Consider the following 26609-nt stretch of genomic DNA (forward strand, 5'->3'; position numbering starts at 1 on the left):
AAAGTGGTGGCATATGTTAGCATGGCAACATTTTAATGTTTTTGATGAAAATCCATGGTAACCATCTTTGTAGTTACGTGTTCCACAGTCGCATTAGTCATCATACATAGCCCACATCGGTCACCAGGCATTTTGTGCAGTGTCTGTATGATCGTCACCGTTGTGGTTATTATCAGAATGACTCAGGAGTTAGCACCTGAAATGGTAAATGATGTGCGGATTTTCTAGAAGTTACTGAGATTATGTTTTCCCCGTTTGAGAACATACCTACAGTGAATCTCCCTGAGATTAGGGACTCTGAACTTACCCTGTTGTGATCATCACACAGGAGTAGTAAAGTACTACCCTGCAGTTAGCGGGTATGCCAAGCATATTGTTTGAATAAATGACTCTCACTCATTGACCTGATACGGGGATTGCTAACTCTGGGTGTATGTGTCTGCGTCTGTCTATTTTAATATTTTTGATATTTTCCAAAACTCTAAATGGGGTTAAAAAAATCATTCATTTATGCCTTTCCTTCCCCAGGCCTACCAGAGAGGAGCTGCTCCTAAAAGCCGAATTCTTCCAGCTGGTGGGAAGGTGTTAACCTCAGAAGAAGAATATAATCTGTTATCTGATAAGCATTTCCCAGACCCTCTGGGTGAGTTGCTAGCATTCTTTTTCAAGGCAAAATTCCCAAACTTCTTTGTTTAGTTAGAGTGGTGATTGTTAGTTGGGGAGAGAGATTTTCTGGAGACCATCTTTGGTTGTCACACTTGGAAAGGGTAGCAGCCAGCGATGCTGCTATACATCCTGTAATGCACAGGACAGCCTCCAACAATGAATAATTATCTGGCATAAAATATCAGTAATGCCAAGATTAAGAATCCTAGGGCTAGACACCCATGCTCCATAGACAAATAGAAAGTGTGATTTCTCTAATTTATGTAAACATTGTACCCCTTCTATTATTTCAAATCCTATTCAGTAATATACAAATCAGTTTTTGTGTTTCTAGCACATGGGAAGTGTGCTATTGGTCAGGTATCTTGAAGCTTTTGGAATATGTTGCAGGCTTTGATAGCATCCTACAGGGCAGCAGAAACAAACAGGTAGGGCCTGGTCCACGAAATGTACTGTTCCACCTTTCAGTAAGCAAGCCTGGACCTGTCAGGGAATATTATTTTTCTAATTTAGGGTATGTAATAAAATGCCCTAAATAAAAAAAATCTTTTAATAGATGCAGTAGTAACTCATAGTTACTGTGTAAAAAAAAGCATTGCATTAATTCTCCTGGCTCTAAATAAAACTGACTGCTGCCGTGGAAAGACCACTGAACTGAGAATTGGGAGCCTGGATTCTTATCTGGTTCTGACTGTGCCACTTATCAAATGTCTTACCTTTGCCAGCTGCTGAACCTCTCTGCTTTCTGTTTCTCCAGTTCAAACACAGGGCTTTGAATTTGAAAATCTAGAAGGGTCTTTTTAGCTCTAACATTCTCTGATTCTCATTCATTGTACTTTTTTCATGTAGAGAAAGTGATGGATCATATATAGGCCAAAGAGGGCAATTCATAGAGATTCATGGACTGTGGATAATGTAATAACTCCATCTAGCTTTGTGTAAATCATACTGCACAGTAATTACACGGTGTCTTGAAGAGAGCCCTGGTTCTTATTAATGGGCATAATCATTTCATTAGAATTTATGGAGAAAATATAATCATTTTATCAATTGTCATTTCAATGCAGAATGCTCAGTATGGTGTTTTTAATAACACAATTATAGGATTAGTACATGGATCATAAACCTAGATTAACAAGTTATTACTAAGTAATTCAGGCTAAAATATTACTTACGTGTACTATGCGTATTATAATATTTCCTCTCAACATCTACTTATACACCATCTTGGCTGTGGAGCTGCAGCTAGAAATGGGAATACCAATATGTTGACTCTTCAAAATCTCTCCAGAACTTTCCAATGAAATCAGCCAGAACAGACAATATATTTACTGATTTATTAATGAAATCATGTCAGAAGGAATGAAAAGGATGAAAAAACACAAGCCCTGTGTGTCTAATGCCGATTGGCCCAGGGCTTCACATTGGGGCATTTCAATGACTTTTTAAATTGAATAGTGTGGCCTTCTGAGTTTTAAAAATAGAATATTCTACAGTAGATCATTTGTGATGTCTTTATAACTCAACTTAGAAAAAATGCAGACTGATGGCATCTGGAAAATTGTTGTAAAAGGTTAAGTGAGAGATAACTAGAGGCTAATAGGAGTGACTTTTAGGGGGCTTGCTGAGGCTTTTAAATGCAACGGGTCAATGTTGCTTTCGGCCGTTTGTAGAAAATTGTGACATTCTTGGAGAAGGCACGGAAAACTGTTTTAGAAAACCATGTCAATCGGGAAGACTGACTGTGTGATACTATGTCTAGTGGAAAGAATCAAGGCACAATAAAGATGGATGGAATTAACCTTGCTCAAGGAAAAGCACTAGAGGCTTATGAATAAATGTATTCTTTACAGAGTGTTCAGCTAAGACGATGTATCAAAAATGCCCTCATGTTTTGCTAAAGTGATTTACTTATTTGGCATTTTATTAGTTAGAATCTGGTTTGCTGCACACAACAAGAAACTCAAATTAAATACATAAAGTTTTATTATCTCACTAAAAATATTTGCATATTAGTCCAGGGCTGGTGTGATAGATCCATAAATTTCTCAGAGACTCAGCCTCTTTCCAGCTTTCTCTCCTTTTATTTCTAGGTTGTGACCCGTATTGGCAGAGTCTAGGTGGCTGCTGGAGGTTCTGCCGTAGCTTTCTCCTTCCAGATAGCAGGAAGGAGAAAAGGGGAGGAGGAGGACCTATTCCTTTTCTTTAGGGATACATCCAGGAAAATTCTTATGCCACTTCAGTTTACATCCTATTGGTCAGAACTTAGTAGCTGTGAGGACACCAGGCTGCAAGGGAGTCTAAAAGTATAGTCTTTATTTTATGCAGTCCAACTAAAACTTTGCCCAACTAAAAATCAGGGGTATTAAATTACCAAGAAAGAAGGGAGAACAGATATTGTGTTACAGCTATAGGTCTCTCTACAGCATTCAGTCATGCCTTTGTTTGTTCATTCCTACCTTAATTCCCTCTTATGTTATTATGTGCCCGGCATTTTGCTAGGTCCTGGTGGGCCAGAGTTCATGCTCCCAATGCATGCCACTCTGTCACCTTCGGATTCCAGGACACAGGCACAGGGCTCCCATCTGTGCCCTAGGAATCTATTCCTTATTTAAGCCAATCCTGATTTATTAATTTGCCAATAGCCAACTCGGTTCTGGAGCCTCCCTTATGGTAATGATTCATTTCTTCGTGTGCCCAGTGCTCTCGGTGGCCTCTCAGGGGGTCCCCTTTCCTTTCCTTTCTCCAAGATGTGGGTATCCTTGCTTGTTCTCCATGACTCTGGAAACAAGCTGGGACTCATTTAGCCAAGCACCATATCATGTAACAGGAATGCACGGAAAGGAATGAAGTTTAGTTAAAGGGATCTGAATAGTAGAATGGTTTAACATGAGTTTCTTGGAATTGATTTTGAGGCAAGAAAAGTCCCATTATCCAGGGCTTTTAAAATCTCCTAGGCCAACGTGGCACATTTGTCATTCAATAAACCGGAGTTGACTATCTACCAATTTCCATAGCCGTGCTATGGGCCGAGGATACAAAGGTCTGTGTCTTTAGGACCTCACAGTCCAGGGCAGCAGTTCTGCTTCCTCCTGGGGAGGGGAACCTCGGGAGAACCAACAGGGGAGCTCATCTCACCCCCCTCACCCCATCTCCCCACCCTGAGAGTGGGTGCCAGATAGAGAAACAGGTCATTACAATAGTTGAGAACAGGTTGGGAGCACCTAACTGTGTCTCTGGTGGCAGGGGGTGGTGCCAGCAAAGGCGTCCCAGACGAGGTGCCTTTCGAAGGATCAGTGAGAATTTTCTATGGGAAAACATGATGGAAAGGAAGGAGGAAAGAGTAACGTGACTGTAAACACAATATAAAAAGTCATGGCGTGGATGAGCCCACCCTTCGAGGGCACAGACTGCGAGTGGAGTAGAAACCGGCAGAGAGCAGGGCAAACACCAGCACTGGGGAGCTGGAGAGAGGTGGCAGAGGAACCAATGAAAGTGACGAAGGGGAAACAATTTTTAAACAGCAGGAAGGAAGGAAGCCAGGGGGAGAAAGGGGCTCCTGGAAGTCAAGGGGAAAGAATGTTTTCAAAAGAAGGGATCGTTAGCAGCAACAGATGTTACAGGTCAGATTAAAAGGGCAAGTGATAAAGAAACAGCCATAGGCTGGCGGTCAGGATGACATAAGTGACCTCAGCAATCGGGTTTCAGAAGCTGGTGGGGCAGGAGTCAGAACAGGTCAGAGTAGGGGTGATGGCGTGGAGGGAGCAAGTGCTGGTCAGCAGTGGTGGGGAGGAGGGAGAGCGAAAGGCAGAGGCCGACCTGGTGGAGCTGGAGCCCGTGGGGAGGGTAGCGTGAGTCTGCACAGGTGGACAGGTGAGTCCGCAGATGGGCAGGAGGGAAGGGGGAGCTCTGTTTGCAGGTCTTTTGGACTTAAGGAAGTTGAGAAAGATTGTGTCTGCTGGCCTTGGCCGCCTGCTGCAGTGAGGCTGGGGACCCTGGGGGAGGAACGGGAGGGGAGCCTGCACTCCCATTTCCCCACCTATGAAAACATCTTGTACCAACTTTCCATCCCATGGCCGGCCCCAGATAGTTACCGTCACAGCCTGAAATAAATATTTGCAATAAAAGATACACGCTTTAAAATGTATTTGTGTCTTCAATATTTTTTCAGCCTCCAGGGAGAAGGAGAACGCTCAGCCCTTTGTGGTCATGCCAAAGGAATTCCCGGTGTACCTGTGGCAGCCCTTCCTCAGACACGGCTACTTCTGCTTCCGCGAGGCTGCCGAGCAGAAGAAGTTTAGCACGCTCTTGAGTGACTGCATCCGGCATCTAAATCACGGTATGGCGCGGCCTCCCTCTCGTCCCCAGCTGGCTGCTTTTCCTGAGTTGCCCTGGTCCGTCATCTGTTACAGCGATTCTTAGAACGAGCCACAGATGGTGCTGCCCCAGGCAAGGACAGGGAAACAAGCGAAGCGAGTGTTGTACACAAGGAGCGTGGCCTGCTTGCTGGTGGTTCATCGGGTCTGGGGGGCCTCAGCGGAACAGGGCATGTGAGCATTAGCTGATGGCAAATGCAGGCAGGCATTTGGGCTTCTCTGCGTTTATTTATGCAGACCATTTTGCATATAAATCATGCTCCTTTTTCCTGATGGTTTACATTTAAATGCCGGCAAGAATGTGCCAATTTGTTCCTGACAAAATAATAATCTTTATGACATTTCTTGTTTGTTTCCACCTTTATTTCTGAATAACAGTTACTTACTTAAATCAGTGGCAGTTTATTATCTAATATTTATTTCTCAGTCATTGGTTCTCAGAACTTCAGGGTCCTTAAGAACCACCAGAAGAACTTAATTAAAACACAGATTCTCGAGATTCGCTGGGTCTACTATGATGAGGCTCTAGATTTTGCTTTTCTAACAAACTGCTGAGGGTTGCTGCTGCTGCCACCGGTCCTTGGGCCACTGTTGGAGTGGTGTTGCTGCCAAACACTTTGCCTCTAGGTGTGGATTTAATTAGTATTACATCTATAATAAAAGAGATTTTTCATTGCAGTACATGATGTTTTCGATATATTAACGTGCATGCTGGTTTTTCTGGACTCCGTGAAGCCTTCAGTTACAGATAACTGAACTCTTTGTTCTTTGGCAATTGCAAAGGCAGCCAGTCTAGGAGCACGCAAGAGCTTCTTCTGTGCTAGCCTCTGTCTGGGTGTCAGGAACAGAGCAGAAGCATGTGAAGTTGCTCTGTCTTGGAGTCTAACTTCAAACAGGGAGGAAGGACAAACACACCCACAAATTTCATCTGGTAGTTATCAGAGTTAATGCATTAAAGAGTTATAAAGGTCACTCCCCAGTGATGCAGGGAGTAGAGTACTTTAAGCTGGCTGGGGAGGCCTCTTTGAGCAGGTGACATTTGAGCCCAGTCGCTTCATCTGTGTGCCTTCATTTCCTAATATGGCTAATTTGACTGTGCTCTTCCTTTAAAGCGGGAGGCCTCCCTGACAGTGTCAGTCCCACGGGGTGAGAGTCGCCGGTGATGCGTCTCAGCCAGTTCTTGGCTTTAGCTTGTGTATCGATAGCAGGCTGATGGAAAAAGATGATGTCACTCTATTTTGCTATAGCAACTCTGAGTAACATTTGTCATACTATTGGCCCATAACTAGTTAGGAACGTTATAATAATGGTGCTCTTATTAACATCTTACCTGTGGTTTTGACATTTTAGAAACAAAGACTTGCCCAGCACTGCCTGCTCCCTCTGGCTCATTTTCCGATACACTCACCCCTCTGCGTTTGGGGCCTTGTTCTAGTACGAACATGCAGTTGGCGCTAACCACAAGCACCGCGAAGTTTCACTGAGCAGAGAATGTTCCCTGCTCAGCCAAACGGGACTTGCTGCGCTCCCCCTTCCATGTACATAATAGGAATTTCTCTGGGGAGTTTTGGGAGGTTGTGTAGCCTGCATTTAGACTCCATTTATGGAAGATTTCAGTGGCTTTGAAACCTAACTCTGCTCTCCAGTATGTTATCAAAGGCACCAAGATAATGCGGTCTCGTTATATTTCCCTGCTTCTGTGTCACATTCCTCTGTCCAGAAACTGTTTTTTTTTTTTCCTCTCTGAGGCTCTCCGCAGGCTTAATTTGACATCCCTTCCAGTAGCTTCAGTCAGAACCAGAGACCATCGCAACACTGTAGGGAACAGTCCTTGACTGGCCCAGTGAACTCGGGGGACTTTCCCTGCCTCCCTCTCTGTTTTCCTCAGTGCACTGGACCACTGTTCTAATTATTTGTTGTGGATCTTGAGTAAACCAGTGAGATTTTTATGAGCTGCCAATTAACTGTATTTTCCCCATAATTATCAGAAGAGTTTAGATATAAATATGAAACGAAGGCTGTGAAAAAGTCCAGAAACCCTGAGGGGGCCGCTGGGAGCCTGCTGTCTTGCGTCCCCAGGCCAGGAGAGGAGGGCTGGCAGCTTGCTCTTGCCAGTGCTTCGTTGGCTCTCGGGCCACCATGCGTCTCCGTTGAGAACTGGGTCCCAGACACTCTAGCAGCCGACGCTGGGCCACTGTTCATCCCACTTGGGGTGCCCAGGATGCATCCCCAGTGCCCAAATGCCTCCACAACCCAGCCAAGGCCCAGGAGTGCTGGCTTTGAACTGGTTTAGGTGCCTATGTCCATGGATTCTGAATGTGGAACCACTTGTCCTGTTCATCCTTGCAGGGTGTGTTTCCTGTTTAACCCTGACAAAGGGCCTGGTGACACCCAGTTCTTAATAATCCCACCTCTTAAGGCAGGGAAGGGCAGGTGGAGCCCTGTGCTCCTCCCTCTTTCAAGGCAGGGAGCAGCCTCTGGGTGCCTCAAAGGTTATTTACATTCCTAAGGATCATAAAGATGTGTGTGTGTGTGTGTGTGTGTGTGTGTTTTGTTTGGGTTTAGTTTTGGCATCTCTTCACTGAGCAGCCATAGGGAAATCTCACAAGAGTAATCTTTAGGAGAATCTTCCAGTCCAACTCACTGGACTAAATATCAAGCCCCTTGTATGACATGCGCCTAGAGCAGCTGCTGTTCTCTGTCCCTTTTAAAGTCATGCTGCCGTTGCTTGTCTCTGATCAAGGAAGGTCATGGTTCTGAATGTCCCCTGCCACAAAATGGGACTTACATTAATATAAAGCCAAGATGTTCTGAGATAGTCCTGTTGTCCAAAATTCAGTCTTATTCTTCAGAATTTTAGTTTGCAAAATACACTCATTGTAGTTACAGGGATACAGTTAGGACTCCTGATAAATATAGAGGGCTGAACACGTGCAGTATGGAATAATGGTCATTATCAGTGGGAATGTTCTTCCAGCTCAGGATGATCATTCCTTGGCACCTGAATTTGCAGGAAGTGGAAAAAAGTGCTCCTGGAAGGAGGGATAGGATACGCGAGGGCCAGGAAGCGAGACAGAGCACGGACCATGAAAGGAACTGAAAAAATTTTGTGTGGCTGGTGCTCAGAGAGGAGAGAGGAGCAAGGTGAAGATGGAGAGACAGGCAAGATCCAGCCTCTACCGGGTTTTGTGATACATATTAAGAATTTGGACTTTATTCTCACAGCAATAGGAAATCATTAAAGTGTTTTAAGTAGGTAAGTGACCTCACCGGACATTCACTCTAGAAAGGTCACAATGGCTGCAGTATGGGGGGTGTATTGGAGGGTGGCAGGCTACACGGCCAGGAGGCCACTTAGGAAGCGTTGGCCTATGACAGAGGGTGGTAGCCGGCCCCAGAGAGGGGTGCATGAGTGAGTGAAGGCATTTGTCACTATAAAGCCACCGTACTCAGCCTAAAGGATTTGGGGAGCAGAGGAGTTGGATGTTAGAAGCAGCCATCGGTGAGTGAATGGTGATTCTGGAAAGGAGGAGGAATGCTGGCAAAGCTTTGTTCCACAGCGCTGTGCTAACTCAAAGGGCAGCCGAGACTGCCGCTGAACAGATGCCAGTGCCCACGTCATCATAAACACTAAGGACGAGGGGACAGTACAATATCTGGGAAACATGAAGACACATAGATTGAAAAAGATAGTATCAAAGAAAAGCCCAGGGTATTGTGATAATAAGACAACAATGACGTAAAGACACTCTGCAAACCTCTGCTTCAAGTTGGACTAGCTCAATCACCAATGACAATTACAGCATCCGAGGGTGCTTATGGTGGAGTGAGTCAGGCGGAATGTGGAGCTATAGCAGCAATTGCGTTTTGGAATTGGTTGCCCTGTCAGTGCTGTATGCCTTGAGCTACTATCTCAGAGATCCCATGTTAAATCAAATGCCTTTATTAGATTTGATTTTGATACACTTGCACATTTTGGGTGTTCAATAGATGTTGCTGAGTTAAATTGAATATGAGAACAAAAAAGGACCTTACAATTCAAATCAGACAGAGCAAATCCTTTTTGATGTGTTTATTTGAACACGATGTTTTATGCCGTCCAGCACTCAGCAGCAAGTCTCAGATCTATTTTCGCCAACTTAATTTCTGCTCGGAGCCCATTCTCACCTATGAAGCAAGTTCATTACTTGAAGAACTAAGTGTCTAGTATGGGCATCAATCAGTTCCAACTGATAATATACAATGAATTTTATTTTGTAATATATAAAAACATACTTTTAACTTTTGTGGCACATGCTTATATTTGTGGATACACACATACAGAGTTGGAAAATTCTAACTTATGCTTAGGCTCTTTTGGACATTTTGTTACAAATGAATAATGTTTGGAGATAGGTAAATTAAAACACAATTTTTGTAAACATTTCTTTGTAAAATATTGTATAAAATATTATGTAGTATACTGGTGTTACAGTACGTATTTAAAATCCTCTATGTGCTGCCAACAAACTGCTTGCTAATAAATAAATAGATATCAATTTCTACTTTTCATAGAACTGCCCCAAACAAAATTCTTTAAAAGGATGTTCTCTGCTTGGACTACATTTTCTCCTAGAGTTTAGCCTGTGCTCTTTTCCTCACATAGTTAATTGTCTACAATTAAAAATATTTCTCTCTATCCTTTGTGAGTATGTGGTTTTCTCTTAAGTTATCACTTCCTCCTCTCTGGTCCTTGCTGGTTATTCAAAAAACTCTAAATTTGGAAGGGACCTTTGTGGTAACCTATTCCAATCCCTCGGGGTTTAATTATGATAAGACTTATATAGGTCACAGCTAGTTAGTGGCAAAGGACCGGTTGTCCTGACACCTGGTTCTTGACATCTGTTTCAGTTATATGTGTCATGTTGTCTTCTCAGTGTTATTTTATAAAAGACTCATCTCTTGGGCATTTTAAACGTGCTACTATTAATTCAAAATACTCTTTGCAAGATACATTTGCATGGTCCAAGTGAAGCAAACCCAGGGCTATTCACTTTAGGTCACCTGAGACGTGGGAGATGTCTGGCTTCTCTATAAGTAGTATGATCTGAGTTGAACTTGGTATTTTGTCCACCAGCTAAATGTGACTGTATCTTTTAGTTTAGACATGCTCTGAAGATAAAATATTTGATAGGGTAGCTTGTTTACTGGTTAAATTTTGTGTAGTCTAAAATGCAAACCATATATGATTTTATACAATTTAAATAAAAACTCTGTAAAGGAAGACTGCTTGTGAGGACATGGGTTGGAATACTTTAAAAATAATAGATCTAAAACATGTTTTCATATTATTTATACTTATGGATTTACTTAAGTTGCTTGAAACTCTCAAAGCAATCTAAGAGTTGGAAGTGGAAGAACAGGTCTCCATCAGAGACTAGAATAAACAGAACTGCTGCTCTCTCTCAGCCATTTAGTGTGTATCACCACCAGTACATAGGTTCATTGTAGCCCGAGACTATGTTGCCATGAATCTATTGTACATTTGAATACTTCTTTTGGCCTGTTAAACACGTTATTATTTCAGTGAAACCACTCATTCTCACCCCTCCTTTCCACTTCCAATGAACCAGATAGTTCTTTGGTATGAAGGTCTAAAATTGTGTGATTATAGTAGTTAAGGGTGAGAAATTGGAACAATACTACAAAATAATTAAGCAAGCAGGGAGTGGAAGTTAATTCAAGCAATTTTTTTTTTTTTTTTCCTTTGGTGTGCTACTTAGATTGGGTAGGTTCCAAAATCACTGGACAGGTTTTTTTGATGTTATGATTGACTGTGGCAAAGCTTTAATAGCTTTTAAGGTTTTTTTTTAACCTGTAGATGGGATATATTATGATTAAAACATACTGATTAAAGTATAAAGAACATTACTATTGCCTCTGAAATTTCTTGTGTCTTTCCCTAATCCTATAACTTTCTTTTCTCTTTGAGAGAATTCCATCCTGGATTTTGTGTTTTGCTTTCCTTTATAGCTTTATTGCATATGCTTAACCATTTTGCATGTTTTCAAACTTTATCTATATGGAATTTTACTATGTGTCTTCTCTCATGACTTCTTTTTTCAATATTATATGCCAGTGATTCATCATGTTATAACTTGTAGCTGTAATATGTTGATTTGCAATGCTAATTATGTTCTATTAATATGCCATCATTTCTAATATCTATTTTACTGAGAAGCATTTCAGTTGTTTCCACTATTGATAGCTAACAGTGCTGCAAGGACCACTTTCTGTTTGTTGCCTCTTTATAGGAATTTAATTTTGACTTGGTTTGCTAGTATCTTAAGGAACGTTCACATCTGTATTAATGAGTGTATGTGGTATGTAATTTTTCTATTTTTTTAGTGGCATTTTCAAATTTTGCAATCAAAGTTATTCTTGCTTCATAAAATGAGTTAGAATGTGTTCCCTCCCCTCTCCTCTTTTTTCTCTTTCTATAATCTGGCATAGTTTATGTAAGACCTGAATGATTTGTATTTTTAATATTTGGTAGAGCTTGCTAGTAAAACCATCTTAGCTTGGTGTTCCCTTTGAAAGATTTTAAGCTGCTGACTTAGATTTTTAAATTGTTATAGGATTGTTCAGTTTTTCTATTTCTTAAGTCAGTTTTAGTAGGTTACAATTTTCTAGAAATTTGTCCACTTTGCTTATGTTCTAAACTTTAGTGGCCTCAAGTTATGTATAATATCCTCGTATTTTTTAAGGATATATTTATGATGCCCCTTGTAATCTTTGTAGCATCTATAGTTGTTCTCTCTTTATTTCTAATACTGTTTGTTTCTGTCTCTGCTCTTGTTTTCTTGGTCAGTCTTACTAGAAGTTTGCCAATTTTATCAACTTTTTCTGAAAAACCCAATTTGGACTTGACAGATTATTATATATTTGTTTTCTATTTTATTCATTTCTGATGTTACTAAAACTGCCTTTCTTCTATTTCCTTGGGTTTTATTTTGCTGGGTTTGTTTTCTTATCGTTTCAGGTAGATGCTTAGCTCATTATGATTATTTGAAAATGCTTGCAAATTCTTTGACACTCTTTCCTTTAAAAAAATGGAGTCTAGTTTTCCTCCGTTTGAATATTGACCAGACATAGTGGCTTACTTCTTATGAACAGAATGTGGTGGAAGTGATCATATGTGACTTCCAAGAATAGGTTGCAAAAAGAATAACTTCTGCCTGACTTTCTCCCTCTTGGACCACTCGCTTGGGGAGCCCAGCCATCATCCTGTGAGAACACAAGAGCAGCCCTCGGGGGAGGCCCAAGTAGAGAGGTATTGAGTTTCCCTGCCAGTAGCCAGCATGAACTTGCCAACCATGTGAGTAGACTACCTTGGAAGCGGATGCTTCTGTTCTGGCAAGCCCTCAGATGATCACAGTTTGGGCCAACATGTGACTGCGTCTCATGAAAGACCTCAAGCCAGAAACACCCAGCCAAACTGCTCTTGAATCCCTGACCCACAAAACTATGAGAGAAAATTAATATTTGTCATTTCAAGCCACTAACTTTTGGGATAATTTATTTTATAGCACTAGAAAAGTATATACTCATTAATCATCAGCCTTTCTTCTGCTCCAATACAAGCATTTAAATGCTCTAAATTTCCCTCTACATACTGTTTTAACTGAATCCCATAAGTTTGGATATGCAATATTTTTTGGGAAATCTGATTAGATGTACATTAGACATTTTTATTCCATCTTCCTCATCTCTTAACATTCAACTTTATATTTTCTGTCTTTTTTCTCTTTTTCTCTCTGAATAGTTTCTATACTGTGTCATTCAGTTCTCTACTTCTATGTTATTCCATCTTTAATGTTATTAATCTTATCCATTGAGTTTTGATTTTAATTTTTATATTTTTCATTTCTAATACTTATTTTGGTTCTTTTTCTAATCTGAATGGTACTTAAAATAACCTCTTGCTTTTTACTCACTTTTTCAGCTCCTTTTTTATTTTTAAACATGTTAAACAATATTTTAAATTCTGCATTTGCTAATTCCAAGACCTGGGGTCTTTGTGGGTTGTATTCTGCTCTCTGCTATTTGTGCTGACTCTTACTCATGGTACCTTATTAACTTGTGTCCTTTGTGCTTTTTGATGATGAGCTTCTATTTCATTGAGGCCAATTGAAGGTAAATTCCTTCAGAAAGGATTTGTGTTTCCTCCAGATGCTTGAGGGCACTTCCAGATATTTGGACTGCCCAGTTAATGTGTATTTAGACCATAAATGTTGTGGGGATATGCTTCTGATTATGGTTTCTCAAGGGAAATATTTATCTCTTTCATTCAATGCCTAGATTTGAGACAGGCAATTTTCCTTGTAATGGACTAAGACCATTTGTATGTGGGTGGTTTCTGAAATTTAATTTGGCACATTATGTGGATTGGGACTTTGATTCTGGGACTCAGCGTCCTGGGAGGCTACGAAAAGGGTAGCTTAAGGTGACTAGGTTCTATTAATGCCTTCACAGAGGAAGCTGGCTTCAAGGCTTGGCTTACATTTTTGGGTTTTTATATTAGTTTGCTAGGGCTGCTGTAACAAGTCACTTGGTGACTTAAACATCCAGAAACTTACTGTCTCATAGTTCTGGAGGCTAGAAGTCCAAAATCAAGATGTTGGCAGGGGTATCTCTTTCTGATGGCAGTGAGAGACGGCTTGGCCTAGAGAAGCCTCCCTCTGGTCTCTGCCTTCGTCTTCACATGGCATTTTCCCTGTGTATATGCCTGTGTCCAAATTTCCCCTTTTTATAAGGACACCAGCCATGTTGGATTAGGGGCTTACCCAATCTAGAATGATCTCATCTTAACTAATTACATCTCCAACAACCTTCCTGAGACTCTGGGGATCAGGACTTCAACATATGAATTTGGGGGTATTCAGTTCACCCATAACAGTTTCCCTGCTTCATTGCCAGTATGCTGAGGAATTGAAAAGGGTTTTTTAAAGTGTAATTTATCCAGTACGTGTTTTTTTCAGTGAAAGGATTGGCTGAGGTATAGAGCATACCATCTTGCTGGGCACCCGTAGATAAAAACTGCGTGGTATTGACAAGTTCACTGTCAGGAAGAGCAGTTTTACAAAGGCTGCTTCCATCTTTGAAGCGACCATTCATTTTACAGCCTCGTTATATTGCCCTAGAGGGTCTTCAGTGGCTCATTTGCCGCCTTGGCCTTGGGGAAAAGTCTCAAAAGCTAATCCTGACATTCAGAACATTTTCAGGTTGTAGGGCCACTGAAGAATTCGGTCAACTCTCTGCTGAATACTCTGCAACTATAGCTCATATCAACCATAGCGACAATAATAAAGAAACCTCAGTCATCAAGATCAAGTCATACCCTGTATGCTTTGCATTAGATGATAAAGAAATGTGGAATGCATTTTAGGAAGCTTTCCATCAAAAATAGTTTAAATCTTTCCTGTACACAAAGAGTTAACTCTTAGCTCTGAAAACTTTGCTTCGTTAGAAGAACTTACACACTTAAGGTTATCTGTAGACAAAGATTTTTTTTAGAGACAGAGTCTCGCTCTTTTTGCCCTGGCTGCAGTGCTGTGGCATCAGCCTAGGTCACAGCAACCTCAAACTCGTGGGCTTACGCAATCCTTCTCCCTCAGCCTCCCAAGTAGCTGGGACCACAGGCATACGCCACCATGCCTGGCTATTTTTTATATATATATATTTTTAGCTGTCTAGATAATTTCTTTCTATTTTTAGTAGAGACGGGGTCTCGCTCTTGCTCAGGCTGGTCTCGAACTCCTGACCTCGAGCGATCTCCCGCCTCGGCCTCCCAGAGTGCTAGGATTACAGGCGTGAACCACCGTGCCCGGCCTGCCCTAACTTATTGTTAATTATAGTCACTTTGTTGTGCTATCAAATATTGTTTATTCTTTCTAACTATCTAACTATATTTTTGCACCCATTAACCATCCCCACTTTATCCCCCACTCCCTGTGACCCTTCTTACTCTCTGGTAACCGTCATTCTACTCTCTGTCTCCATGAGATCAATTGTTTTCCATATTTAACTCCCACATATGACTGAGAACATGCAAGATTTGTCTTTCTGTGCTTGGCTTATTTCACTTAACATAATGTTCTCCACTTCCATCCGTGGTGTTGCAAATGGCAGGACAGAAATCTGTATTTTAAACAGCATCCCTTCAAAGTTAGAGAATGGTTGTCACCTAGGGCCCTCCTCTCAAATGTAAGCTATTTTGCTTTAAGCAACTTAATCTTTACTCTGCTTAAATTATACTACTAGTAAAGAGTTATGACTTTTATTATATGAAATTGGTGTTTGAAGTGATACTCAATAACAGAATTAAAAAGTAGTGGATAGAAAAAAAAGTAGTGAATGGCCGCAATATGCTTAGCAATTATAAAATAAACTATACTGTTTTAGTTATGGTACCACAACTGGGCTCTTCATAGGATTTCCTTTTTTGAAAATAATCTTGAATCTAATAGCAAGTAGAACTGAGATCTATTTTCTTTACTGAGTTCTGCAGTGTGACCCTTTTTCTTTTATACGCCATTATCTAATTTGATGTCAAAGCTCACTCTGGCAGGCTGCACCTCATGTATAGGTGTCTGGATGGTCCACTCCAGTAAGACAAAAACTTCTCTTCTCTCTGCTTTTGTCCTCTACTTCCATCCGATTGACAGACTATCTACCACCTCTCACTTAGAGGCACCCAAAAACCCCAGAGGTAAGCAACCCCCCTGAAAGTGATACAGTCTACTCCCCTTGCTTGGGCAAGCACTAGAATGCCCTGGAGGGCCTGTGAAGACACAGATTGCTGGGCCCCACCCCCAGAGTGTGTGATTCAGCAGGTCTGGAGTGGGTTCTAAGAATTTGCATTTCTGACGTGTTCCCAGGTGATGCTGATGCTGATGCACACCTAGGAAACCACTGTCTTAACGTCTTTAACCCTCACAGCAATCCTGTGAGGCTGGCACTGTGTTTTTCATCATCCCTGTGCCATTTGGCTTCTCAGTCATCAGGCACTTATTAAACACCTACTGTATTTTACTAGCTGCTAGAAAAAAAATCTACTCCAATTCTTTATTCAGGACCAGGTGATTTGCAGTTCGTCACTTCTTACTGAAGTTGGCGTGGGTAATTTCTTAATCCCGATTTGAGAGGGAAGTGAGTCGCTGTACGTCTGTTGGCATTCACGTGACAATTGAGATACAGAAGTTAAGTCTTGTCTCTGCTTTTAAACATGAAATTGTGCCTTAACCCAAAAGGGTGTTCCTGTGGTAAATTGTGTCATGTAGAAATGTTCTCCAGAGCTAGAATTTTCTTGGCTTGTGCAAATAGACAGCTGAGAATGATTTTGTGGGGTATGGTGCAGGGGTGGGGTTGTAAAATTCATGGTACTTATGTATTACCAGTTCTTTATGTTTTAAATCCTTAGCCTTTTATTTTTTCCTTTCAGCATTTTCTTCTGTTAACTGGATTCCCATAATGGCTATTGCTGGGGGAAAGGGGGGAGTCCTGACTTGACCTGATTTAAAAACTTTTTTTTTGTATTTTCTTATGGAGACCACAAATCATGCTTGAAGTCACCAACATCTGGCCCCTAGTGAGACATTCCTATTTTAAGGGGCTTAGAAAAAAAGGTGAAAGAGAAGCAAGTTGGGGAGAGGCAATGACTGTGTAATACCCACTTTCACATCTTCCTAGACCAAGCCCCTCCTGACCAACTTCCTTTCCTGTGGGAGACGAGGGCAGTACCAGCTAAGAAAGGAACTAAGACTTCTCTTCATGGGTACTTCTCTGTTCCTTCCCCAGCTTTCCATAGAAACTATAGAGATTGCCCAGTCAGCTAGATTGGAGATTAGCATTTTATTCTAGTTTTGTGCATGTATGTCAGGAATCAATGACACTTTAAGTGACAGGATAGACAAACATTGGAACAAAAGAACTTTTAATAAGGGTCTACTGTATTCAGAACATTGTCTTAGATGCTGGGGGAGGGGAGCAAAACAAACGCCAGACATGGCCATTGCTTATAAACAAGACTCAGTTTGTAAGGCCAGCTTGTTCAACCCACAGTGGAGAGTTTTTGGAATTGTTTTCTCCTAACTTGCAAGAATAGGTGGAATAAAAGAACTGGAAAGTGGACCTCATTCCATCTCACTTCAAGTGAGCTCTTGCCCAATCCCCAAGTGGTTTGGTTCAATAAAGCATGGTGAGTCAGTCCTTTCATTCTTAAATGCCCTGCCAGGAGGATAGTAATTGAAGGTACCCTTCTTTTTTCTTCTCTAAGCTTTATGACATCTGATTAGATAGTTTCAAGTTGAGGATCAAAAGCCTTTCCACAGATTCATAGACTCCCTTTGGTAATAGTAATGAGTCATCCTTGCTGAGAACATAAGTACTTCGCGTCTTTCTACCACTTCTTGTCAGAAAAAGCTTAGCAAACACAGAGTGAACTGTATTTCCTGTCACCGAATGCCCTAGTCACAAGCCACAAACTTTTGCAACAAGGATATTCATTAAGGGCATGCAGTATTACAGCTGGGCCACTTTGGATCTGTGTGGTGTGTTGGGGGCCACTTTGGGTATGTGCGGTGGGGGGGTGTGTGTGTGAGATGGGGGTACACTTCAGCTTCCTGGCTGGCCTTGCTGGTGTCATTGCATGAGTACAGGTGCTGCACTTCATACCTTTTGTGCAGATTCAGGTCATCATATTTAGTGTTTGACTTTAAAATTAACCAAGTTACTCACAGGTGTGCTGATAAATGACCAACAGCAGAATTGAGAAGAAATGTTGGATTTCAGTTGGCTGAAAGAAGTACAAAACTTCCATTATTTCTTTTTTTTTTTTTTTTTCTGTTGAGACAGAGTCTCACTTTGTTGCCCAGGCTAGAGTGAGTGCCGTGGCGTCAGCCTAGCTCACAGCAACCTCAGACTCCTCGGCTTAAGCGATCCTACTGCCTCAGCCTCCCGAGTAGCTGGGACTACAGGCATGCGCCACTATGCCCGGCTAATTTTTTCTATATAGATTTTTAGTTGTCCATATAATGTCTTTCTATTTTTAGTAGAGACGGGGTCTCGCTCAGGCTGGTCTCGAACTCCTGACCTTGAGCAATCCACCCGCCTCGGCCTCCCAGAGTGCTAGGATTACAGGCGTGAGCCACCGCGCCCAGCCCCATTATTTCTTCTATAGATACCTTGAAAGCTAAAAGCTTCCTAGGATTGCTAGGTGAAGTTCTAAATGTCATTTTTTTCGAGGTAGATTGGTTGACATTTATGGTTGGCTTTTGGTTATGATGGAGGATGTAAAATTCCCAGCATGGGTAAGTGAGTTGCCAGTGGTCTAACATGTTTCCATCTCTGGTTTCACCTCTGATTTTTAGTTCTGCATTTGGTGGTTTTAAATGAACACAGTATGGCTCTGTTCATACCATTGATCCTTTACCAGCGATCTAAGAAGCTTATGGTCAAATTAAGATGTCAGTGGAAATGTGAATTTAATAACTAAAGAAAAGGGAGCAGATTTAAAATTGAAATATTATAATAGGGAACTAAGAATTGGGTTAAATGGATTGTTACACATTATAATCTTAATAGTTACATTTCTTGTTTTAATTTTCCTCCAGAGAACATATCCTAGAATTTTAACTGTATTTTTACCACCCTTTGTCTTCCTTCTGCCCTTAGAACTAAACCCTGGGCCAGTAACTCACTTTGGGACTCCTTAGTTTTATTTTCTAAAGGCCTTAGGTTCAATGTCTTTTCCACTGGAAAGCCTTCCTAATCTATCAGAGCTGGATGGAAGCTCCTTTGAGTTCCTTCTTTCTGTCTAGTCACCAATCCTTCCTTCTTTCCTCCTTGTTCTTTCCCTGCATCACAGTACTAATCACATCACACCATCATTGACTGTTTATTTGTCTGACTTCTGAAACTGGAAGCTCCTAGAGGCCGGGCCTTTGTCCTACCATTGCATCTCAGCCCTCACCGCTGCAGCTGGGGTGTAGGGAGCCCACACTCATTTTCTTTTTTTTTAACTGAATGAATGAGCGTAGGAAGTAGGTGATTCTTTGAAGAAGTATATGGAAATTATAAGGATAGTTAATAGAGCAATCCAGATTGTTTGGGAAAAGGACTATATTTCTTGTATTAACAGCAAAGGCAATTTCTTTGAAGTCTCAGTTTTCTTCCTGGACTACCCATGCAGTTATTTGCTCATTTTTCATTTTTCCAAAAGTACATCAACTTTACAACTTTTCTTTTTTCTTTTTTTTTTTTTTTTTTTGAGATAGAGTCTCATTCTATCACCCAGGTTAGAGTGCGGTGGCGTCAGCCTAGCTCACAGCAGCCTCAAACTCGTGGGCTCAAGGGATCTTCCTGCCTCAGCTTCCTGAGTAGCTGGGACTACAGGCCCGTGCCACCAAGCCTGGCTCATTTTTTCTATTTTTTGGAGAGAGAGGCCTTGCTCCTGCTTAGGCTGGTCTCAAACTCCTGAGCTCAAGCGATCCTCCCACCTCCGCCCCCAGACTGCTAGGATTACAGGTGTGAGCTACTGTGCCTGGCCCAACTTTCCAACATTTCTTATGCTCCCTAACACTTCCTATCATTTCTAAGTCTTCCTTCTTTATATAAAACAGTATTTTTGGCTTACTGTCTTATTGATTTCACAAAAATCAATCTTCGGAGTCAGATTTTTGAAGAAGACTGGACAGGCAAAGTGAAATTTGTTGCATTGTGACATTATTTAAATTATTGTTTTGCTGCCTGTGCCCCATTAAACATCCCTTCTTTTTGTTTAAAAAATTTTTAATATTTTTATACATCTGTTTTCATTTTACACATATTTTTTACAGTCACCTTGGTTACTGTAACTTACCTGCACTTTTGAATAAGTGACTTAACAGAAGAAAAACCCAAACAACATTCCTTTACCTCTACAGACTTTTCCTTTCACATTGAAGTGGCTTCTGAAACCTGTCCTATTCATGAAGCTTTACTGGAATAATGGCAGGGAAGATAATAGCTTCCTCTAATCCCACCTTATTGAAATGTACAATTCATACTTATTCACAAACAAAAATAATGTGTCTATAGAATGTTTATTGATTATTATATAGCTCCTGGAGGAAGAAAACAGAAAGGAAATAGTTTGTACATTATAGCTTGTCAGAAATATGATTGCCAATTAAAATGACAAAATACTAGCTAACACCGCTAATATTTACTGAGCACCTACTATATGCCAAGTACTGTGCTAAGGCTGACAACAATCCGTTTGGTTAAATTGTGTTATGATCTTTAAGAAACCGTGGCTTAGACAGGTAAAGGAACTTGCCTAGTGGTAGATAGTTATCAAAGTGGTAGAGTGAGAATTCAATCCTGAATGTTTGACTCTGAAACTCAAACTCCTAACTGCTATATTAAAGAGCCTGACACCAGAAGAATTATTTTTTGTTTTCCCTGCCACATTTTAAGAGGGCTTTTAGATAGTAATAATACTGGCAATCAATTATTGAGTGCCAGGTAGTATAATGGGTGCTTGATATGTGCTCTTTCAATCCCTATGACAATACTAAGGAGAAATAATTTTATCCCCATTTCACAGATGAAACTGAGGCTCATGGAAATTAAGACATTTATTTAGGTCCACAAGGCTATTAGATAGCTAAGCCTGATTCACACTTAGATCTCTGCTCTTGCTGCTGTAATATACTAGAGTATGTTTAGTGTTTGAGGAGTAAGAGGTCTGGAAACTCGGTTATAAGACTGAGAAAACTGCTATGTTTAGCCTGACAGTGATTGAAGGGAGGAAAAAATCTTTAGACATCTTCTGTCACATAGAAGAAGGATAAGACATATTTTGTTTTACTCCAAAAGGTAAAAGTGTCTCTTGTAAATATAAGCAATCTAGATCCTGAAATTATAACCGCAATTGCTTGCTTCTAGAAATTTTATTTAATTAAAAGGAGAAATTGAATCTATAACTCAAAATTAGTAAAAACCAAATTTGAACTCAGTTAAAGCCCCCAGGTGGCATCTATTACAGGCGTCTTCTGAATATGCCATTGCGTTTTTGTTGTATTAGAAGGAGTAACACTTCCGGAATATCAGAGGTGAAGCCTCCTGTCAGTTCTGTATCTGCCAGAATGAAAACAAAAATAATCTTATCATCCTTTTTTTTTTTTTTTGTCCTTCTAAAAATAAAGTGTCAGTTGTTCCAGAGGAAGATAAGGTCAGCTGATGGTCTGGGAGAGGGGAGTCGCCTTAGTGTTCAAAGACTGCGTAAAGCAGAAAACATTGGACTAGTCAACAAGTAATACCCACACATACTGTGATGAGGTGACAGAGAATGAACTACTGAACAGGAAGTTCCTGGAGCGCCTTTGAAGAGGCCTGTACTGTTAAACCAATGCAAGCTGGCATGGTGGCACGCGCCTATGGTGCCAGCCACTCGGGAGTCTGAGGTGGGAGGATCCCGTAAGCTGCCGTGCACTTTCATCAGGCCTGTGAATGGCGACTCCAGGCCAGCACAGTGAGACCCCATGTCAAAAAAAAAAAAAAAGTAAATAAACGTGGTGACAGGTGGAGCACTGACTAGGCAGGTACCCTGAGGAGGATCAAGAGACCCAGTGTTGGCTGGTCACTTCCGGCCGTGGTACAGCGGCTGGTGTTAGCCGGGCAGGGGGAGCGTTTGAAGATAAGCAAGGGAAGGTCTGCAGGTGCCAAGGAAGGTCTGTCGGCAACTTTCCAATGTGCGCTTCGGCGCGGTCTAACGTTGACTTTTTGCAAGGAAAAGACCAGGTGAATCTTATCGTTATTTCTTCACTTTGAATTGTAGAATAACTGGGTGCCGCTGCACCTGTGGAGGAAAGGTCAGAAAATTTGTGTTTCTTTCACGTAAAAGGACATTGGGGCACTTTGGTTTCTAATGGTACCATAAGACTGCACAGGATTAGTCACAGAGGTGCCAGGGAAGGTGGCTTTCTGGAGTATACTAATTCCACTTCAGAACAAAGAACAAGGTTAAGTGTGAAGAACTGATATCATCCCTCCATCCATCCCTCCCTCCCTCCTTCCCTCCCTTCTTTCCTTCCTTCTGCCAACTAATACTTACTGAATGCCTTTTGTATGCCAAGCACTTGCCAGGTGCTAGGAAGCGGTGGTGTACATAACAGATACGATCCCTGCCTTCTTGGAGGTTACAGACTAGTAATAATAATAAAGACAAAAATAATTATGAATTGAGATATGTAGGTTAAAGATGCAACAAGAAATTTTAACAGAGGGACTCGATTTAGATGGGTTCAAGGAAAGGACTCTGTGAAGGGGTAACATGGCACATTAGCCCTAAAGAACATACGGTCCGGAGCAAGAGCCGGCAAACCATGGTCCGGATACCAGATCTGGCTGCCACCTGCTTGTGTGGATCACAGCCGCGCCATTTGCCTACGTATTCTTGGGCTGCTTTTGCGATAAAATGGCAGAGTTGACTAGTTTCAACAGTGACCGTATGGCTTCCAAAGCTGAAAATATTCACTACTTCGCCTTTTACAGAAAAAGTTTGCTGACCCCTGGTCTAGAACATACTTGAAAATAAGAGCTACAATATTCAGCTTGGTCCATGCATTTTCCGGTAGCCATAGCAAGACTGAAACGTTCGTGGACACAAACTGCTTGGATGTGACAGTGTATGTCTCTTCATGAAGTAGACGTTAAGCAGGCAAGAAGCTTTCTCCGAAAGTTGAGATTGCATATTTCAAACGGACTTTCTATTTGTGGAGAGAGGTGTTATGGTGTCATGGTTGTAAGCTTTGCATTTGGAATTCTATCTTAGAAGACTACTTTGAATTCGAATCTTGGCTTTACCACTTAGGAGCTATGTTACTCTTCAGTTTCCTCATCGGTAAGATAGAGGTACTTACAGTATCATACATTATTTTTAAGATAGAAAAATATTTTCATAAAACGACGCATCAACTTTTGTAATGCCATCCCATAAACAAAGTTCATAGTATAGTTTTTGTTTTATTTTCTATCCTAATAGAACAACTTCTTTTCACAATGTCTGCGGATAAATAAAAGTGGTGACTGATAAGTCATAATGTTACCATCTTTTGAAGATGATTTTGTAATATTTTGCAATGTTTTTGCATGTTTATAAAATTGGTTCTTTTTTTACTCTGGAAGTTTACAGTGTTTGCCTACTATGTCTGCCTCCTTTCTCCCCCAGTGCTATTTAAGGGGTGTGTACTTCTTGCTGAACTCCCACCCTTACCCCAACTGCCTGTAGCTTTGCATATCCTTAAATGCCCATTAAAGCATACCTTGCTTCCCATCACTCAGTCTACAGCTCTGGCCTATATTAATCTTATAGCTGTAATCCAACCCCACCTAGCACTATGGTTCCCAGGTTCATTTTCAGCTAGTTCATGAGAGGGTCTGTTCTTCCAACCTCTTCTGTTTTCCCTCTCTTTGGGATCTACTGTCTTTGCATTGACCTGACCACCTCCCCCACCTCCTCCCTGTAGTACATTCTTCCCTTAAGTTCTGGCTCTGGTTCCACTTTCCTATGGCCCTGACTTGCAGGAGTGCTTGGGTGCTAAGCCAGCTGCCTGCACACACCCTCCTCAGCGGTCCCCTTTCCTGCTCCAGACCTCAGTTCCCTGCCAAGCAACAGAGTTCTCACCATGCTGTCCATGACACTGGCACTCAACCCTTCCCTTAAAATGCCTATTTGGTGGCTAACAGTCACTTACAGAAATTGGGTGAGCATTGCAGGGCGTACCAGCAACGTACAGCAAGGTGGGCTTGCTTATGGACCATGGCGGTGGCTTTGCAGCACCGTGGAAATAAGCACTGGCCTAGTTGCCTCGTCAAGAAAAAAAAAAAATCAGAACTTGTGAAACAGAAATCAGGTTGTGGGATACACTCTGCTTCTGCTTTCGGATCCTTTTCGGCTGGTTTCCATAGGCTACGTGGTTACTGGGGGAACCCAGATCAACTTGTGTTCTCTGAACTCAGTGACACAAGAAGCAGAGGCATCGAATGATGATGCCAGAGCTGGAAAGTACCTTAGAGATCACGTACTCTAGTGCCATACTTTGAAAGATAAGGACACAGGGAGGTTGAGTGACTTACCCAGGAGGAAGAGCAGCTTTGATAAACGTGGGTAGCCTGAGGATGTGTTTGCAGGCAGCAGAGAATTTTAATGAGCCAGATATTTAATTTCTTGAGTCAAATGTTTTCGCTTTTTGTGTTTTATTTAAAAATCTCTTGTACATACAGAAAATTTTATATAAATGCATAAATTGGATCATATTGTAAATGTTAGGCTTTTTTCCCCCTCACTCTCTCCTTCCATTCTTTTAATTCCTCCATAAATAATATTAAAAACCCTGTATGTGTCTTTCCATATTTTTCTTTGTATAGATACATGCATTACAGGGGGTTTGGTCACTTTTTTTTTTTAAAGGGTCTATGTAATACATACTTTTCTGCATTTTTTCTTTTTAATTCAAACGGGCTTCATGGAAATACTTCCAAGTCAACTGACATTGTACTAATTAATTTATTAGCAGCTATAGCATATATATGTATTTTTTTTTTCCTGAGACAGGGTCTTGCTCTGTTGCCAAGGCTAGAGTGCAGTGGCGTCATAGCTCACTGTGGCCTCCGAGTCCTAGGCTCAAGCCATCTTCCTGCCTCAGCCTCCTGAGTTGCTGGGACTGCAGGCATGCACCACCATGCCCAGCTAATTTTTTAATTTTTTGTAGAAATGGAGTCTCACTATTGCCGAGGTTGGTCTTGAACTCCTGGGCTCAAGCAATCCTCCTGCCTCGGCCTCCCAGAGTGCTGGGATTATAGGTATGAGCCACCGCGACTGGCCCATATTCTATGGTTTGTACCTCACATTGTTCAAGCATTCTCTTCCCGATAGCCTTCCCTTTGTTTCCAGGTTGGCCACTATAATGCATGATTACATAAGTATGTTTGTACTTATCCTTGTACATATAGCCTCATGTTCTCATTTCTATGAGGCAGAGTCCAGGAAGTAGGGCTGCTCGGTAAATGTATTTTTGTTTTTATTATTATTTCCAGGCTTCCTCTTCTTGGTAGGTAAATGTATTTTTAACTTAACAGATGTTGCCAGATGAATTTTCAGCTGGGCTATAACATTTTACTTTTCTACAGAGTATGAGAGTACTCTTTTTCCTGCATCCCTGACAGCAGTAGGCTTTTTAGTGCCTTTTTTTGTTTTGTTTTGACAAGCTGATGGACAAGAAACGAGCCTCCTTTTTATTTTGAGTGGCCTTTCCCTGACTGCCAATGAGTCTGAGTGTCTTATCTGCTACTTGTCAGCCACTTTGATTTCCTTCTGTGTGAAGAGTCCACCGATGTTCTTTGCCGTGTTCATTTTCATTCATTCATTCTGTCTCGTTCTTTGTTTTGTTGTTTTCTTGTAAGAACTCTATGAAAATATAGATATTAATATCTAATATATTAATTTGTATATCTCCATTAGAAACACTTTTCTCAAATTCATCACTTGTCTATCATTAACTATGTCATTATTAACTTTTAATTATGATATTTTTGCCATGCAAAGGTGTCTAAGTTTTGTACGGCCAAATATGTCCATGTTTGCTTTTATGGCTTTTGGATTTCCTGGCTGTGTTAAGAAGATTTCCTTTAATGCTAGATTATATATATAATTCCCTCAATTTTTCTTGAAGTTTTGATCTTGCTATATTTTTAACATTTAAATCTCCAGTTTGCATGGAAATTGTGTTTCTATACGATGTATGTCAGTAGTCTAACATTTTCCCTTTAAATGAATAACCATTGGTGTCAGCACCATATATTAAATAATCTAACCTTCCCACTGAATTAAGCAACTATCTTTGCCATATATTAAAGTTATATGTATGTGTGTGTGTATTTACATATATATATTTACATATCTCTTGTGGTTATCTAGATATTCTCTTTTCCATTGATTCATTTGTTTATTCCCATGTTGATGGAATTTTGATTTGATTACAGTAGATTTTTGTTGTATATTCTTATACATAAGAAAATTTTCCACTTACAATTCATTCATATACTTTTCTTGACCATTTTTAGGCGTATATTCTTATTTGGGAACTTACATTCCATGTAGCTAATTATCCCCCAATGCCTGCTGGGATTCTTGTTACAATTACATTAATCTATAAGTTATTTTAGAAAATATTATTAAATTATTGCATGTGATATTCAATGGAGAGATCTTAAAAATTCATTTTTTTTTTTTTTTTTTTGAGACAGAGTCTCACTCTGTTGCCCAGGCTAGAGTGAGTGCCGTGGCGTCAGCCTAGCTCACAGCAACCTCAGACTCCTGAGCTCAAGGGATCCTCCTGTCTCAGCCTCCCGAGTAGCTGGGACTACAGGCATGCACCACCATGCCCAGCTAATTTTTTCTATATATATTTTTAGCTGTCCATATAATTTCTTTCTATTTTTAGTAGAGATGGGGTCTCGCTCTTGCTCAGGCTGGTCTCGAAC

General features: G+C 41.0%; 1 protein-coding gene across 1 annotated transcript in view; it reads left to right on the top strand.

The window, feature by feature from the left end:
- Positions 1-26609, top strand: part of NIBAN1 (niban apoptosis regulator 1) — a 134304-nt gene that overhangs the window by 62655 nt on the left and 45040 nt on the right. Inside the window, exons 4-5 of the mRNA XM_069459724.1 lie at positions 529-643; positions 4838-5005. Of these exons, the coding sequence (XP_069315825.1) occupies positions 529-643; positions 4838-5005 (283 nt within the window). The remainder of the gene's footprint in view (positions 1-528; positions 644-4837; positions 5006-26609) is intronic.

This window comes from Eulemur rufifrons, chromosome 27 (genome assembly GCF_041146395.1).
Source record: "Eulemur rufifrons isolate Redbay chromosome 27, OSU_ERuf_1, whole genome shotgun sequence".
Classification (NCBI taxonomy): domain Eukaryota; kingdom Metazoa; phylum Chordata; class Mammalia; order Primates; family Lemuridae; genus Eulemur; species Eulemur rufifrons.